Genomic DNA, 14,353 nt, shown 5'->3' on the forward strand with positions numbered 1-14,353 from the left:
CCTGCTCTCCTTTCATCACAGGTTCTCTTTCTAGCCCCCCTGTCAGCAATGAGGAAAGAGACATACCACCTAACAACCTTGCGTTGTTACCTTTCCAGACCTGACCTTCCCCAGTACATCAGACCCTCACACCTTTTCTGGTTCATTGTTGACACACCAGCCCACTGATACTTCAGGTCATTGTTTGAAGCTGTTGCTCTGTCCATCTATCAGAAATAAAAGCACTCATTAGAGAGCACCACAAGAACTGTTTCTTTACAAGACAGCTTACTAAACCAACCCCCAGCACTGCTGTCTCATCCCCTCCAGTGTGGAATAGGCTGCTGAAGCTGGGCTGGGGGAGCCATGATCTCCATTACAGTGATTATTCCTGCCTTTGTTCCCAGAGCATCTCTGCTGGGAAGGGTGAGGCTGGAGCAGCAGAGATAGATTTGGCTCTGACTCTGGTCAGTGGCACCTATGTCAATATCTACTATCAGACTTGCTCCACCTTAGAAAGGCCTGCAACCCCAGATAACATGCTTCAGCATTGAGACTCCAGGATTTGCCTGTCTGGAAGATATGGCAAGATTGGAATCCCCAGGAACACATAAGCAGAAGAGCCAGGTACAAACCTGCTTGTTCATAAGTTGTGGGAAAGGGCCAAAAACTCTGGGCATGGTGACCTTGGGAGCAGAAGCAGACTGCAAAGCGCTGGTGTGGGAGCGACAGAAGCCTCCCTCCAAAGCTTGATGCTTCCCAGCTGTATGCCTTGGAAGTCGCACTTTTCCAGATTTTGCAGCTACAAAGAAAAACCAGAGCATTTGTAACCCACAGCTGTACGGTCTTTGCCAACACTGCACAGCTTACAGAGGCAGGCCAAGCAGAATATGGCTGTTTGTACTTTGGGTCTATTTAGAAATCAAGCCCTCCCAGTTTAGTGGTGGTACATGGAGCCTTTCACCTCTATGCTACTTGGCCCAATGCAGTCCAGGTCATTGGCTACTGAAAGAGACAATCCTACTGTCTGCAGCTCAGCTGCTGCTGGGACCTTTTCTCTTGGCAAGAATCCCAAGCTAGATATATACATGCACCCTTGCACACCTCACTCTGCAACCTGGATGCCCTAAGTTCCTGAGAGACAGGTGATTGTAAGTGGTATGAAGAAGGACAATCAGTAGCTCTTATTTTATCCAGTCCAATATTAAACCACAGGGCACCCAATGACATTTCATAAGGGTACAAATGTTTTTAAAAAACCCAGCCCAGTATTTTGCTGCACCATTTAAATTTATTGTAGATTAGAGGGCATCATTTCCAAAAGACAACAGGAAGAGATGTCCACATACATGGCAAGATTCAGTCCCACCCTAAATAAGGGGAGATGAAAACCTCACTGCCAAGAGTCTTGCACTGATAAAAAAACACCCCGCAAGTTGGGATCCATCCAGTGGATCTCACCCTGCCCCAAATTCCCTTGATATGTTTATACTGACATGGGTTAGGAAGTGGAAAATTTGAGCAGCTGCTTGAGTCCTGCAGCAGTTTCCGAAGTTTATTCTCCCATCCCTAAGAGGGGTGTCTGGCTCTTCCAGTGACAGACAGATAATACTTTTAATGTGAATTAAGCCAGAGAAGATGTCACCGTACATGCTGCACAGCACACAAGTTGAAACTGGGTGGAACACTCGAGTCCCTGCTCCAAAGAACTCATAGTCTAGTACTGGCTGCTGCCAGGAGGGAGGCAACGCCCCATTCCCCCATAAGCCTTTTAGGAAAAATCAGCTTATGACCCTCATTTGCTTATCATTTGGCATGATGGGGCCTGTTGTGTTTAATGATTGATGTTGGTGTCGCTGCAGAAAAATCAACACAATGGCTGCAGTCAGGCTTCTTGTCCCTGTCCTCATTGGCCTGTGTGCATATTATTTCTACAGCCAAGAAACTCTATCTGCAGGTAAGTAAAACTGGAGAGACTCCAGGAAATTCACACTCTAGGTACAGAGAGAGGTTGGGGCTGACTCCCCACTATGGATCTATGGGTCAGATCCCATGCTGCATGCCAAAAATCTCAGCTGAAATCTGGACATGGGTAAATCTTCTTTCATGGCATTTTCAGAGTTTCATATAGAGGGAAAAAGTAACACCTGTTTAGTGACTGATGTCTGTGGCCAAATGGATTGAAGAACCATTTTACAACTCAGTCAGATCTAGGATGATAGCCTCTTAAAAGGAAGATGGAAAGCTTAAATTCAATAATGAAAGCTGAAAAGCATTAGTGTAGAACAAGGTAATGAAGCAGGGGGGTTGTGGCACAGCCTGATGACCTTAGAAACAAAGGAGAAGCAGAAGACTTTATTAAGGAAAATAATCTCATGGCTGCAGCAAGCAGCTTTCCCTTGGTGTCAAACAAGGGACTGATTTCACATTTAGGAAGATTAAGGGGTCCGAGATCTCCATCCTCTGGAACAGGGTTAACTGAAACAACAGTGAAATGCTCTTTCTAAAAGGAATCTCTCTTTCTAAAAGGAGAACTGGGAGAACCAGAGTTTTGGTACTTGCCCTGAGCTGCCTCAGGGGACTGGGAGATAATAAACTTTGAGAACTCTTCTGTAGTGTCAGGCAAAACCAGGAAGGCAGGGAGATGTGACAGCCTGTGGAAGGGTCTCCCAAGGAAAGTGTTTGAAACCCTGCCACTTTGACATTTAAAGGTAGCCTGAACTGGACTTTAGTAGACATAGCTTATTCTGCACTGGCCACAGAACAGAATGAAGCAATGGGTCCTTCCACGCCTAATTTGTCCAATTACACAGAAGACCAATGGCCTCTAGAACATCCAAGGGGCTACTACTACCCAATTTTAAAAGGTTTTTGTTAGCTCTCAGTACTTTACAAAGTGACACTTTTGACCCCTCTTGGAGGAGGAAAGCACCACTCCACCCATTTTACATACAAGGAGGCCCTTTTTCCTCTTCCTTTTGTGGGATTTAGAGAATCAGGACTCAGTGCTGAATGTTCTGGGGTTCTGCAAGCTGCTATGACAGCACCAATGCTCACAGTACTGGGAAGGGAGCAAAATTCCTGACATGAGTCTCTTAAACCTCCAGATATGGTGCAAGGGAAGCATGTGCTGGTCACAGGTTCAAGCACTGGGATTGGGGAACAAATAGCCTATGAGTTTGCCCGGATGGGAGCCCACCTGATCATCACCGCTCGGAGGGAGAAGCAACTCAAGGAGGTGAGAACCCCAAGGGAATGCAACCCGAAGTGGGAGAAGAAACAGAACTTCTGGGTTCCTTTTAAACATCATTTTCCATCCCAGCACCAAAGGGCACTGGAGTGGCTACCCCATTAGAAACTATGGCCTTCCTAGGAGCTGTGTGTGTACACTTAAGCCCAGGATTTGGCCTTGAGCATACTGCTTTAGACCATCACCTCTTTGCTCTCCTTCCCAGTGTAACTCCTCATTTACTGTTAGTTCTTCCTTGTCATGTTAAGTGAGCTCCAGGCTCATCCTTGATCAGGGTCCAACTGAAGCAAATGGTTACATGCTCTCCCCTGTGCCATAGAACAGCTGCTATGTGTAGCTTGCAGCAGCACCAAGTCCTCTGGACTTGGCTGTGCTGAAGGCTGCTCTTTTCTCTCCAGGTGGCAAAGAAGTGCTTGGAACTGGGGGCAAGTTCTGCCAGGTATGTTGTGGCCGACATGAACAACTTGAGTTCAGCCCAGGGAGTCATTGAAGAAGCTGGAAGCAAACTAGGTATGCTTTCCAGGTTCATAGCAAAATACAACTGTCCTCTGAAAAATGGGAAGTGGGACCTCTGTTGGGTCACTGACACCTGCCCTCTGCATTGCCTTTTCCTGAAACACTTCTCCCTTGCACAAGGGAGGTTGCAGCACTGAGAGGACAGCGTGGTGTCTTGAAGAATAGAGGGAAGACTACTGTATCCCAGCCATCCTGACCCCAAAACGGATCCATATGCTCCCTTCTGAATCTATGTTTCCTTTTCTTTTCCAGGAGGCCTTGACTACTTGGTTTTAAACCATGTTGGAGGAACTGGTTCATTTGGCCCATTTCAGGGAGATATGACAGCTGTGACCAGCTCCATGACTGTCAACTTTTTGAGCTATGTCCAGCTGACTGCTTCAGCTATGAGTATGCTGAAGGAGTCTCAGGGCAGTATCATTGTCATCTCCTCCATGAGTGGTAAGGAAAGATGCTCCCTGCCAGTGAATTACCTGACCTGTACTACTCTAAGTCAACCTGGCCCCATGCCCAACCATACTAGGGAGAACATATTTTCCATTTCCTGCCTGTCCCAAGAGCTTTCAGTTCCAGGGAAGCTCTGTTAACTCCTTGGTGACTAAGGAGGCATCACTGCAACTCTTCTCTAAATTAGTCTTCCAAATGCTCTTTACAAACTGATCTAAAACTGTTCACTGGGATTGCACACCTACCAATGAAATGCAGCCGTCTCTGCTGGGATAGTCAGAGTAACGTACATCATAGCAAAATGCCACGAAACTCATCAACACTGCTGACCACAGCATCAGGCCCCTTGGGCGGTTTCTTCCCAGGTGCTAAAATGGTTCAGCTCTCAAACTATGAGGTCTTACACAAACCCAGCAAAACCTGGTAGAACTGTCCCATCTTGCAGCTGGAAACCTTCTTCATTTAGTTTATCAGATATGAAACAGAAATAACCTGAACAGTATTTACACTGATATCTGCAGGAGAAATTCCAGTTTGTTCTTAACTGCCTAACCTTGCCAATAACAGTTTCTGAATTAACCATTTCCTTGAAAAAAATTCTCACTTATTTCTATCACTTTAACTCTCAGGTCGTATGGGAGCCCCGTTTGCTCTCTCATACAGTGCAGCCAAGTTTGCTCTGGAAGGATTCTACAGCTCACTACGCAGGGAGTTGCACCTTCAGAAGATCAATCTCTCAGTCACAATTGCTGTTCTGGGATATGTTGACACGGGTAAGAGAACAGTATGCTGTAACTTTGCTTCTGGGTAGAGAGACAGCCATTAGGCTATAATAAGTAATGCAGAAGGGAATAATGTAATTCCAAGGCCAAGGGCAAGAGTAAGTATCAAGAAGTTATAGGAGGTCAAGAGATGTACTAGAAGCAGTCTCAGCATTAGAGAAAAGTCTCAAGAGCTGCCTCCTGTAGCTCAGCCACTTGCACCACATTCTCCTTTACTCTGGAAAAAGGACAGAAGAGAGATCAGCTTCTGATAATTGTTCCCTTTACTTCAGACAATGTTGTGAAATCTGTTGGTGATAAAGTCAGGATGACAGCAAATCCAAAGGAGGAATGTGCCCAGAAAGTGGTGCGGGCTGGTGTACTGCGACAACGGGAGGTTTTCTATCCTTACTGGAGCCTCAAGCCTTTGTTGCTGCTGAAAGACTGGATGCCAGGCCTGACAGAAAGGCTGCTGGACCACTTCTATGTTCTGGAGAATATCCTCTAACCTCCAGAGTAGTTCACATCCAAAAGGATGCAAATAAAAGGAAAATATGGCAGGCCTCACTGAGAGACTGGAATCCAGTCTGTGGTGAACACAGTCCTTTCAAAGCATATGCAATTATTGGAAGAGTTCAAATTTACCTAAGCCTGGCTTCACTCTCTGGCTCCCAGGGCTAGTTAAGTGTTTCAGGACACTTGGTCCTAACTTGACACCAGGCTACTGCAGGTCTTTATATTCTTGTTGGGACTTGGCCTTTCCCTGCCTCAGCCCCCTTTTTCTGTCACTGGTACCTGCAGCCTAGGCCTCCCCAGCCCCAAACTCTACCCTGCCCCAGGCTCTGGGTTCCCTAGCTCCCCAACTCTGCCCTGCTCCAAGCTTACTGCTCCCTCAGTATGCATTGAACCTGCCCCCAGCATGGCTCAAGGCAAGCATGTGCCCTTAGAACACTAATGGGACCTCCACTACAGCCCTCACAGTCCCACCCGCAAACACTAGAATAAACTAAAGAGATTAGCCCCCTGGCTATAACACAAACTAGCTCCACACTGGGCTCAAACCTAAGCCTAGCCCATAGACTGTACAACCAAGCTTCCTCTTACTCTGGACTCTATCCACCTATAAATCATCAGCATCTTACCAGCTGTTCCTCAGACAGCTCTGCAGTCCCCCACACTCTCCTCTACAGCTTCCAGGGCCAGACTGCCCCACTCTGACTCAGGCCTGGGTTTATATGGTTGCCCACCACAGCCCCCAGCTGGTCACTTGAATTCCTGAGCTGCTGCAGGTGTTGTCTGATTTGGCTTGCTAAAGCAGCCTCAGGGAGACCTCTTGTTTCTGGACCCTGCGGTGTTTCTATGCAGGCCCTCGGCCCCTGAGGTTGCTGTTGCTGCTGGCTCTATAGTAAGCATTCACGTGAGTCCGCTGCACCCTTAAATCTGCACCTGGGGCCCTGCATGGCCAACTGGCCCCAGGGTTTGTTCCCCCTTCTCAGTAATGGGGTAGGGGCCCTGTTACACAGTTCCATACATGAGAGGCTAAAGTGGGGCTGCAGGGTCCTCTTCCCTGCCCATGGGCTGTCCTTTCATTACTATTCTGACTAGGTAGGTCAGAACTAGGCAATTATAAAGACTTGTGTGTAGACCTAAAGAGTCGTGACTACCAATTAGATCAGAGTGAGGAGGGAAGAAACTCCCTCTCCCCTCCTTTTTCTCTTTCTTTCTTTCTCTCTCCTTCTCTCTCACACATGGCATCTGTACCTGCTGCTCTTGTAACCAATAGGCAGGAGGAGTTATAGAGATACACCAGAGCCATCTCCCTGGAGTGTGCTGAACTGGACATGACAATCAGAGTATAAGCAGGCTAATTAACCAGAACTCAACTTTTCCTACATATTTTTGTCCTCAAGTTTTTAAAGTGCTCCATAAACCATGTACCTAAAAAAAACCCTAAACAGCAGCCAGCTTTGAGGTAAGGGGTGGTAGATGGGCACACAACAGCCCCATAGGAAGAAGAGAGAAAACTTTGGCCAAGGACAGTGAAGCAAACTGGGGAAGCTGTGTTGTCCAGAGACCAGAGCATCATATAGTTGGATTAAAGAAACTTGGCCATGGTCTCCAACTCTGCCATCAACCCAGTCTGTGACACTTAGAGAACAATTTTACCTCCCTGGGCCTGTTTCCTCCAACATAGTCAAGGTGATAACTCTGCATACTTTGGTGAAGTACTCTGAGATCTACAGATGAAAAGCATTGGAGACAGTCTAGCTAAATACCACAACTTCTCTTACTTGGATCTTGTCTGAGTAACCAAGCATAAAACTGCATGCCTGATGAAAGCTGGAGTCAAGCATGCTGTGCTTCAAGCCTGCATTGCAACAGCTTAGCTCTTACAAGCCTGTGCTTAGGCCCCTGATTTAACCTTTGCCAATAAGGACAGGCATCCACTCATAATACTGCTTCATTTCCTCTTCTGCAACAGCAGCCAGAGGGTAGAGGAAACCAGAAGTCTGGGAGGAAAAATTCCTATCGTGGCCCCAGGCCCAAAGGGAGACTAAATACAGGGATTACCCCGAGCATAGCTGTTTGCTTTTTGCATGTCTCGTTTCAACTGTGCCACCTTCTCTTGCATCTCTGCGATCCCCACATAGTTACAGCAATTCATCTCCCCTTGAAGTGTGCCGAAAAACTTGGCCTAAAAAAAAACATTAGGAGAAAGGGAAGTTGAGGCACTGACTGTTCACCTCTACACCTCTACTGGGGTTCAATAACAAAGACAGAGCTGGTGGGTCATAAAATAATCTCACCATTTTCCCAGCATCCCACATACTGAGGCAGGCGAAGTATAGCCCACGGGCTGGATAGGGCCCACGGCAGACTCCATTTCCCAGCAGCCCCTGCCCATGTTGCTGCAGCCAGTTTCTATGGAGACCCCAGAGGCAGCAAGGCTGTGACAGCACAAGGCCAAGGTTTCCAGAGAGCTCCAGCAGCACTGGCAGGGCTCATGGCTGGGCAGGTAGCTGCCCTGGGGCTGGGGCAGACAAGTCATCTCACAGCATGGTCCACAGCCAGGGCAGAACTGCAATCTGACATTTTGCCTACTCCTGCCGTATACCAACTATTATGTGTGTGATGTCTTATGTATGGCTCCAGATCCCCAAACACTCTCCCACTCTCCCAGCATAAGGAACTTGCATTTTTGGTCAATCTGTTCCTGAACTTGGGGCAGGGAGGCATATGAGGTCACAAAGCAACTTCAAATAGTCTTCATATACCTTTCTGGTGGTGTACATGGCCTTGCCTAGCTTCAGCATAAGTTATGATCAGTCTAAACTGCTACTATGCTCTACTTCTCATAATCTGTTATGAACCCTGGAAAGCAGAGACGAGCTATGGTGTAACAGTACTGTTGCTAAGGGCTGTGAATAGGAGCAATGACCTTTTATACTGGTCAGGAGACTTTTGACGCAAGAGGTATTTTCAGGGGGACAGCTATAGCTAGTTTAAGGTCCCTCGCATGACCAAAGTTGTATAAAACAGCCAGAATATAAATGAGAATCAGGCTTGCAGGCCTAAAACAAATGCAGACCTGTATAAGCTGTATCAGAATCATCAGATGCCTTCAGCTTTTCCATCAGATTTACATGAGGAAAGCCAATGTCACACCGAAGCTGGAGGCCTCTAGTGTGTGCTCAAGTTATCTTTAACTTAAAAATCCCTTACTGCAGGAAAAGGAGGGGTTCACCGAGAGCTTCTGTAGCGCTTCATTCCCCGCCCCCTAAAGAGATAGCTAAAAAACCAAGTAATTTTTTCCATGGCATGATGGAAACTTACTCCCATGACAAGTTCCCATTAGCAGAAATCACATGGTTAGATTCCTACTGACCAAGGTAAACATTTATACCTACAATGATGGATTTCAGTAAAGCTAAAATCCACCTGGGATTTGGCGGATAAGCAACCTCAGTAATGGCGCCCATGAGGGGACCCAGATTCTGATCTCAGGCTAGCACTTCATTCCTCACAGGTGGTCTGTCAAGGCATATGATAGAGCTATATTCCAGCTGTTATCCCAGGCCAGGGGGAGGGAACCCTGGAGTGGCAGGTTTCAGAAAAATCTCAGGTACTATTCAGCAAACAGATACTTTTCTCCTCCCCTCATGGCCCGGGCAGAAGCAGCCTGTGGAGGAGGAGGGATGGGCATTGGGACAAAACTACAAACTCATTTGTCCTTGGGACTAGAACAGCTGCAATTCCTGGGTCTGGATACACCTGACCTCCCTTAACCTTGGTAGTCTGTGGGGAACTGTTCTCCATGAAGGCACAGCAGGTACCTTTAGAAACGATACCAGGCCAGCCTCTTCCTTCTCCACCTGCTTCCGCTTTCTCATGGCCCTCTCGCAGATCCCTGGGCTCTGCTCCATGTTTGTGACCAGTTCTTGCAGGCACTGTTCAGTGTAGGACAAGGACTGCTCCTCAAAGTCCTCTAGGGAAATCAGCTTGCAGAATGACACGGTGAGGGGGTACTCATCATCAAACTCATCCAAGGTCTCCATCCTGCACCTGGCCAGAGAGCAGGTGCCACCAGAAACCAGGCTGAGGTAAACAGGAGCCGGCAGAGCTACTTTCCACTGAGTGAAAGGGCCCCTTGCCCTTCCCCTTCAGAGTCCCTTAAGCACTAGAGCTCAGCGCTGCCCTAGTGTCAGGCTCTGCAGGGAACAGCAGGGCAGCTGCTGTTGCTGGCACTACCAGGCCCCAAGGCCTCCTGTGTCTGGGAGAACATGGCTCTGGGTCTACCCCTTGGCAAGGCTGCACGACCCTCCCGCCGAGTGTCCCCCGGGGCAGTGCTGGGGCCACGTCCCCACCCAGCGGGAACAGACGGGTGTGGGGGGGTGAAGGCAAGCCAGCAAGGCTCCTCAGTCTGCCCCCCCACAAGGGTGAAAGCGGGGGGGCTGCTCTTCCCACCTGCCCAGCCCCTGCCAGGATGGAAAGCTCCTCACTACGTCCGGACAGGGGAAACGCGGCGACGCCTGGCCGGACCGAAGGGGCGGGCGTTTGTGAGTGGCGCTGGCGGGAGGGGAGGGGCGGGGCTGTGGCTAGCGCCAGCAGCTGCGAAGGGCGGAGCTCACCTGCTCCCTGTCTCGCGCTAAGAATGGTCGCCCGTTTGGAACCCCGATCCCTGAGGAGCCAATCAGGGCCCGGGAACCCCTCCCCAGGGGCTGTGCACGTGACAATGGGCCTGTATCACCGGAGGGGGCGGTGCGGAAGGAGGGGCGAGGCGGTGCAAGGCTGCAGGCTTTATTACGCAAGCGCGGGCGCTCAGTGGCAGTAGGTCGTCGCGTCCAGCGCCCTGTGGTGTTCGTTGTAGGGTGCCTTTGCGAAGCACTCGGCCGCCAGCCGGTCGCACTCGCAGATGAAGGCCTCGCACGGGTCGTTCCTGGCTGCAAGGGCAAGGGAAGGCGTCGTCAGCCTGAGCCGGCCTCGTCGACCGCGCACCGCGTCCCCGCCTGTCCTCTTCCCCGCTCGCACCAGCCCGCCCCGCCGGCAGCGCCTGCTTCGGGACGTGCGCTGCCTCAGCCGCCTGGACGCTGCACCCCGGGCCGGGCCGCAGTGCTCCACACGCCGTTGCCTTCACGGAAGTACCGGGGCCAGGCACAGCGAGCTCAGGCCTGCTCCAAGGCCAGCAGTGCTAGATTTTATTTTTTGGTGGGGAAGGGGAAAAAACACACATACACACACACCATCTAGCGTAAGACTTTCCATCTCTCTCTCTCATTCATATATATTAGATCTTGTTAAATATTAAATTGTGTGTATATGGTAGATATAGATGCACATAAAACTGCATCCCTCTCTTTACATGGCACCAGCAGTGCTAGATGCCCACAGGTCCCTGTGCAGCACAGGGAGCTGGTACCTGGCTCGTTACCCTGCCCGGGCACCATTCCTTCCAGCAGGTTTAAGTGCAGACAGGCAAGGTCAGAGGGGTGGCATTCCCTGAAGGAGGAGCCAAACCAGCCACCCCTCACTCCTTTCTAGCTTGACTGCCTGGGTCTGTGTAACCTTCCCAGCTGGGGGCATATTTATTATTTTAGGGTCCATTATGTAGAAGTTTTTAAATTTGCTATAGACTTGGAATGAGAGCTGCTGCTGGCCATGCCTGGGGACCGCTGGAAGGAAAAGGCAGTTCAGTGGGAGCCTTAGAGCAGGTGAGGAAGAGGCCCTGGCTGAAGTACAGGGGCCTCTTGTTGGGAGAGTGGATGGAGAAGATGAGGTGGGGGAAGTCTCTCCTGGAGTAACCCAAACTGAAGGGGTGGCAAAACTGCACACCCCTCTTCCCTGCTCAGTGGGGGCTGCCTCAGGAGGGTGGGCATGTGCAGAAGCAAGCTGGGCAGCTTGGGCACTGCTGAGCTGCTGCTCTGGGTCACTGTCTGGCGCCTACCCCCTTCTGGTTGCACATTAAAAGGGAGGACATCAAAATTCTTTGTGCCAGTGCTGCTGGAAGTGGGGTGGCTTTCCTGAGCACTAGGCAGCTTCTGCCCAAGTTCACACTCATTCCAAGGCTTCAGGCTCCTAGTTCCCTTCCTGTTCTATTGGAGCCAGCAAGCTCTGTTGTTCTCACTGCAGCCTTGGTCTTCCTGGCAAGTCTTTTTCCACAGGTCTCTTCCTGCTCTGGTCCCTGGACTTAGGACACCTTCCTCTTAATGAAAGGGATTTCATAGCCCCTTCCCTGGGCTAACGTAGTGATTCATGCAGACTTCAGCACACCACAGCCTGAGTTCCAGCCCTGTTCCAGAACTGCCTTTGGTTCCTGGATTGTTACACTCTTTCCCCTTAGATCTGGGGTCCCAAAACTCTGCTTCTTAGGGTCATGCAGTGTTTCAAATAGGTTTCAGCCCACTAGTTTCCCCTTGGTCTTGCCAGCCTTCCTCCTGACACTAACACATGATTTTGCACTCTTTCCCTCCAGGAGTTCTGTGTTAAAAATGTGCTACTTGTTTTACCCATAGTAACATTCCTCAGCTAGCCTGAGCTCCCTTGAATACCCTTCCTCAGATATTAGGATTAGCTGACCCTCAGATCCAGTACCTCTTTCAAGGGACAGACTTCCCTGTGGTAGCATACCACTTCCAGCAAGTTCACATAGTACCTTTAGGGAACCCCTGACATAAACCGTGTTGCACTGGGGACTGCTAGAGTGGGGAAGATAAACTCTTGCTTAAATGCCATCGCTGCCAAGGTGGATGATGGCATGGTGGACAGTACTTTCAGGAACAGGGTTGGCCCCATCTTATCCTACAGAACCTGTAGCCACAGGGGGCCCCACAGCCAAGGGGTACTGCCCTGCTAGTCCCCTGCCACCTGCACCGTATTTAAAGGGCTTGATGCAGGCAGGGAGCCCCTTCATGGTCCTAAGGAGGAAACCCAGGTGTCCCTAGCACATGCTGCCCCCACCCCACATCCCCCACAGTGCAGCCCACATGCACAGCCCAGGCCCGACTATTTTATTTCGGTAAGTTTATACTACAATTAACTGCAATCTTGATTTTTCAATGGATCAGGGGGTCCCAAAATTATATCTTGCAGGGCCCCCCCAAAATTGTGGGCTGACCCTGTTCAGGAAATGTTTTTTTATGTGGGTTTGGTCTAAGCTAACTTTCTTTAGCAGAAAAGTAGAAGTAGCTTAAACAGAGTAACACAGAAACAGACATACCGCTACAGGTAATGTCTTGATCATGGCAGCTGTAGTGGTATATCTCTGTGTAAGGATTGTCCATAATTCCTTTACATTTTGAGTATCTCTTGGCCTCAGCATAGCAGCTGTCATGCACCTGACAACACCTGGGAAATGTTCAGAATAGGTAAATCAAGATGTGAGCTCAGATGACTTAGATTAGAACAAGCCAACTAATAAGGTTAAGTGTTTAGATAAAAAGGATCCTGGAATTAGCAAACACTGGGCACCTGCAAAAGGAAAATAGTTAAGGGCCAAAATCATAGTTGATCACATCTGTACTGCATCCTTGAATGGCACTGTAGTATCACCACTTACACATGCAGCCCTGAGATATAACCCACTTGAAATAAGTCTCCCATTACCTTTTCTTGGTTGTATACTATTACAGGGCTATTACAAGAACTCTTCATGTCCATTCACTTCAATTCTCCAATACAGTAACCACACAGAACAGTAAAATGAGGCAGGTGGAGCTATTTGGATGTCTAACTACAGAGATGGGGCAACAAAGTGAGATACTGCATTACCCTGCATTGGATCAGTCCCTGAGAAGAAAAGTGCATGGCACCTGAAAAGGAGGATGGTGCTGCTGAAACCTCCAAAAGAGAGAGAGTCTCACCAACCTGTCAAGTTGATCCACTGGTGTTCCACTGCCCCCCAGGCCACAGTAGCAACCATAGTCAGCATAATCCTTCAGTGGGTCACTGTCTGGCATAGTGCATTTGATCATGTTACGCAGCTGCCACACTGCCCGGGGGAAGGCAGCGGCAGAAGCCACGCCCACTAAGAAGAAAAAACCAGGAAGGTTAGAGTTGCAAAGCATTTGCTAATGTATGATACACATCTGGCTCCAACTAGCTGTCAGTCACAAATCTCAAGAGCAGTGTGATCTAGGTATGGGACAGGGAGTAAATTCTGCTTCTACGTGGGTGGTAAAGTTAAGGCATTTTGAGTTTTTGCCCTCCAGACATGGGGACCTGCACAGGCAGTTTCTTTAAAAAAGTAATTCTTTTACTCAGCTTTTACTTTTCATGAATTACCTGTTTCTGCGCCTATCAGTGCAGCAGATATGGAAGGCACCTACAAGACAGACTTGGAGCAAGAATAAACAAACGATGGAAACATACCTGATGACAGAAGAATGAACAAGATTAATTTCATTCCTTCGGCAGGGGTGCGCAAAAAGGACTCTGGGGTATCTGCATCCCTCTCTTTATATGGCAGTCTCACCTTGACACAGAGGTGTGATAATGCAGCAGTGTTTGCACTGCTAAATGCAGGCTTTTCTCAGAGGCTGTGGGAATCCCAGATTATGTCGTGGCAGCTGAAGGCCAGCAGTTAACTTTCCCAGAGTCACCTGTGTGCTATGAGGGTTTTTCTTTTCTTTCTCATTATAGTGCTGATGTGAGATGCTAAATCAAGAGTCCCAGCAATGAGTTATATCCACAAAACAGGTACACCACAGCACGGGCAGCAGCAGGGCAAGCTCCCCAACATGAAACTCTAGGACTGATGCTAGGCCTAGACAAGCCAGGGCATTCTTGCTGAAACTGGTAATCAGGGCAGCAGTGAACCGTGATTTCTGTATTTCATGGAACAGCCACAGGAAATATTGGTAGAAAGATGCAAACAAAAGAGAGGCGAAGGATAGGCACGGGGGTT

At 49.0% G+C, this 14,353-nt stretch overlaps 3 protein-coding genes across 6 annotated transcripts in view; 1 reads left to right on the forward strand and 2 right to left on the reverse strand.

Moving 5' to 3' along the window:
• The window catches only part of LOC109290343, a 16,469-nt gene extending 6,581 nt beyond the window's left edge, over nucleotides 1-9,888 (reverse strand). Inside the window, exons 1-4 of one of the 3 annotated variants that reach the window (XM_019506794.1) lie at nucleotides 9,288-9,883; nucleotides 7,525-7,648; nucleotides 615-781; nucleotides 22-206 (exon numbers count right to left, since the gene is read on the reverse strand). In XM_019506794.1, the coding sequence (XP_019362339.1) occupies nucleotides 87-206; nucleotides 615-781; nucleotides 7,525-7,648; nucleotides 9,288-9,509 (633 nt within the window). In that variant the 5' untranslated portion in view covers nucleotides 9,510-9,883 and the 3' untranslated portion in view covers nucleotides 22-86. Of the gene's footprint in view, nucleotides 1-21; nucleotides 207-614; nucleotides 782-7,524; nucleotides 7,649-9,287 lie in introns of those variants that run through there. The other 2 variants (XR_002095578.1, XR_002095579.1) reach the window with 2 other exon arrangements.
• Nucleotides 1,847-5,520, forward strand: LOC109290342 (hydroxysteroid 11-beta-dehydrogenase 1-like protein B). Its single transcript, XM_019506793.1, has 6 exons — nucleotides 1,847-1,936; nucleotides 3,087-3,217; nucleotides 3,628-3,739; nucleotides 3,998-4,186; nucleotides 4,822-4,965; nucleotides 5,247-5,520. The coding sequence occupies exons 1-6, from the start codon at nucleotides 1,855-1,857 to the stop codon at nucleotides 5,459-5,461; spliced, it is 873 nt and encodes a 290-aa protein (XP_019362338.1). The 5' UTR covers nucleotides 1,847-1,854; the 3' UTR covers nucleotides 5,462-5,520.
• A 381-nt stretch (nucleotides 9,889-10,269) lies between the features above and the next one.
• The window catches only part of PLA2G1B (phospholipase A2 group IB), an 11,648-nt gene continuing 7,564 nt past the window's right edge, over nucleotides 10,270-14,353 (reverse strand). The window contains exons 2-4 of one of the 2 annotated variants that reach the window (XM_019506797.1): nucleotides 13,315-13,474; nucleotides 12,668-12,795; nucleotides 10,270-10,394 (exon numbers count right to left, since the gene is read on the reverse strand). In XM_019506797.1, coding sequence (XP_019362342.1) covers nucleotides 10,273-10,394; nucleotides 12,668-12,795; nucleotides 13,315-13,421 — 357 coding nt within the window. In that variant the 5' untranslated portion in view covers nucleotides 13,422-13,474 and the 3' untranslated portion in view covers nucleotides 10,270-10,272. Of the gene's footprint in view, nucleotides 10,395-12,667; nucleotides 12,796-13,314; nucleotides 14,348-14,353 lie in introns of those variants that run through there. The other variant, XM_019506796.1, reaches the window with a different exon arrangement.

The sequence above is a fragment of the Gavialis gangeticus genome, unplaced genomic scaffold (assembly GCF_001723915.1).
Source record: "Gavialis gangeticus isolate Ggan-Ray unplaced genomic scaffold, GavGan_comp1, whole genome shotgun sequence".
Taxonomy (NCBI): domain Eukaryota; kingdom Metazoa; phylum Chordata; order Crocodylia; family Gavialidae; genus Gavialis; species Gavialis gangeticus.

Excerpts from the sequence above, each read along its gene's own strand:
- LOC109290342 (XM_019506793.1), top strand. The coding sequence starts at position 1,855 with ATGGCTGCAGTCAGGCTTCTTGTCCCTGTCCTCATTGGCCTGTGTGCA. Across the intron at positions 4,187-4,821 it reads TGTCATCTCCTCCATGAGTG|GTCGTATGGGAGCCCCGTTT; the intron begins GTAAGGAAAGAT and ends TTTAACTCTCAG. Across the intron at positions 4,966-5,246 it reads TCTGGGATATGTTGACACGG|ACAATGTTGTGAAATCTGTT; the intron begins GTAAGAGAACAG and ends CCTTTACTTCAG.